This window comes from Mytilus edulis, chromosome 11 (genome assembly GCF_963676685.1).
Source record: "Mytilus edulis chromosome 11, xbMytEdul2.2, whole genome shotgun sequence".
NCBI lineage: Eukaryota > Metazoa > Mollusca > Bivalvia > Mytilida > Mytilidae > Mytilus > Mytilus edulis.
The window spans coordinates 10,141,167-10,142,166 of record NC_092354.1 but is presented as its reverse complement, the minus strand read 5'-3'; the positions used below and the strand labels follow the sequence as shown (position 1 = coordinate 10,142,166).

At 33.3% G+C, this 1,000-nt stretch overlaps 1 protein-coding gene across 1 annotated transcript; it reads left to right on the top strand.

Moving 5' to 3' along the window:
* LOC139493963 (uncharacterized) lies at window positions 1-735 on the top strand. The gene has a single exon (XM_071282132.1). It carries the CDS (start codon window positions 1-3, stop codon window positions 733-735), a length of 735 nt encoding a protein of 244 aa, XP_071138233.1.
* The last annotated feature ends 265 nt before the right edge of the window (window positions 736-1,000 follow it).

Here is a 1,000-nt window from a genome sequence, read left to right as displayed (position 1 = left end):
ATGACAATGATAAGGGTAACTGCCTGTCGTATATTACCTGATGGTAATCTTATAATAATTGACAACAAACACCTATTGTTGTTCAGTTATGATGGCAACTTCATCAGAAAAGTAGTTACATTCAAACAAGATCCATATGATGTCTGCTTTATCAGAGATAATACAGTAGCTGTGACATTAGGATCAGTCAAACAGACAAAACTGGTGGATATAGAAAAGAATAAAGTTATTCAAACAGTCACACTTTCTCATCAATGTTATGGAGTAGTTAGTGATGGTGAAACTTTGGTCATCAGTAGTAAGGTCAAACAGAGTACAAGAGTGAATCTGAATGACTTGTCTTATACAATATTAGCAGGCATGGAAGGAGTGTTTCATATGTCACTGTTCCAAGGGAATATCTATGGCACCCGTCCCTATCAAAACAAAGTCATCTGCTTTAGTAGTACTGGGGAAACGCTGTGGACATTTCAGCTCCGGGACATTATCGAAATGGAAGGAATTACATTAGACATGAATGGCTTCGTGTATGTAGTTTCTCAAGGAAACAACAGTATTGTGGTAGCATCTCCAGATGGTAAAACCTGTAAGACCATACTATCAAAGGCTGATGGAATCAAAAGTTCTCGTAGAATAGACATAAACAGAGAAACAGGAATGATGATAGTGGTTAGTGATATTAATAATGGTAGTATTTTCAGTCACTTTTGCACAGCTCGCGTTTATAAAATTTAAAGTTGAATTAATTTTTTTTATAAAATAATCTAATATCAAGATCATCACATCTTACTCATTAAGGGGGCTCACGGGTATAAATCATTTTTTTTTTAAATATAGGATTTCGCTATTTCTTTCTATACATAAACCTTATCTTATACTTACTAGAATAATAAAATAAAAATATGTGGTCACCGTTCATTTAAGCTCACAATCTGTCTTGTGTGGAAAAAAATTAATTTAAATACAGAAATCGCTTACATTTTACAATAGTTTAGTTTAA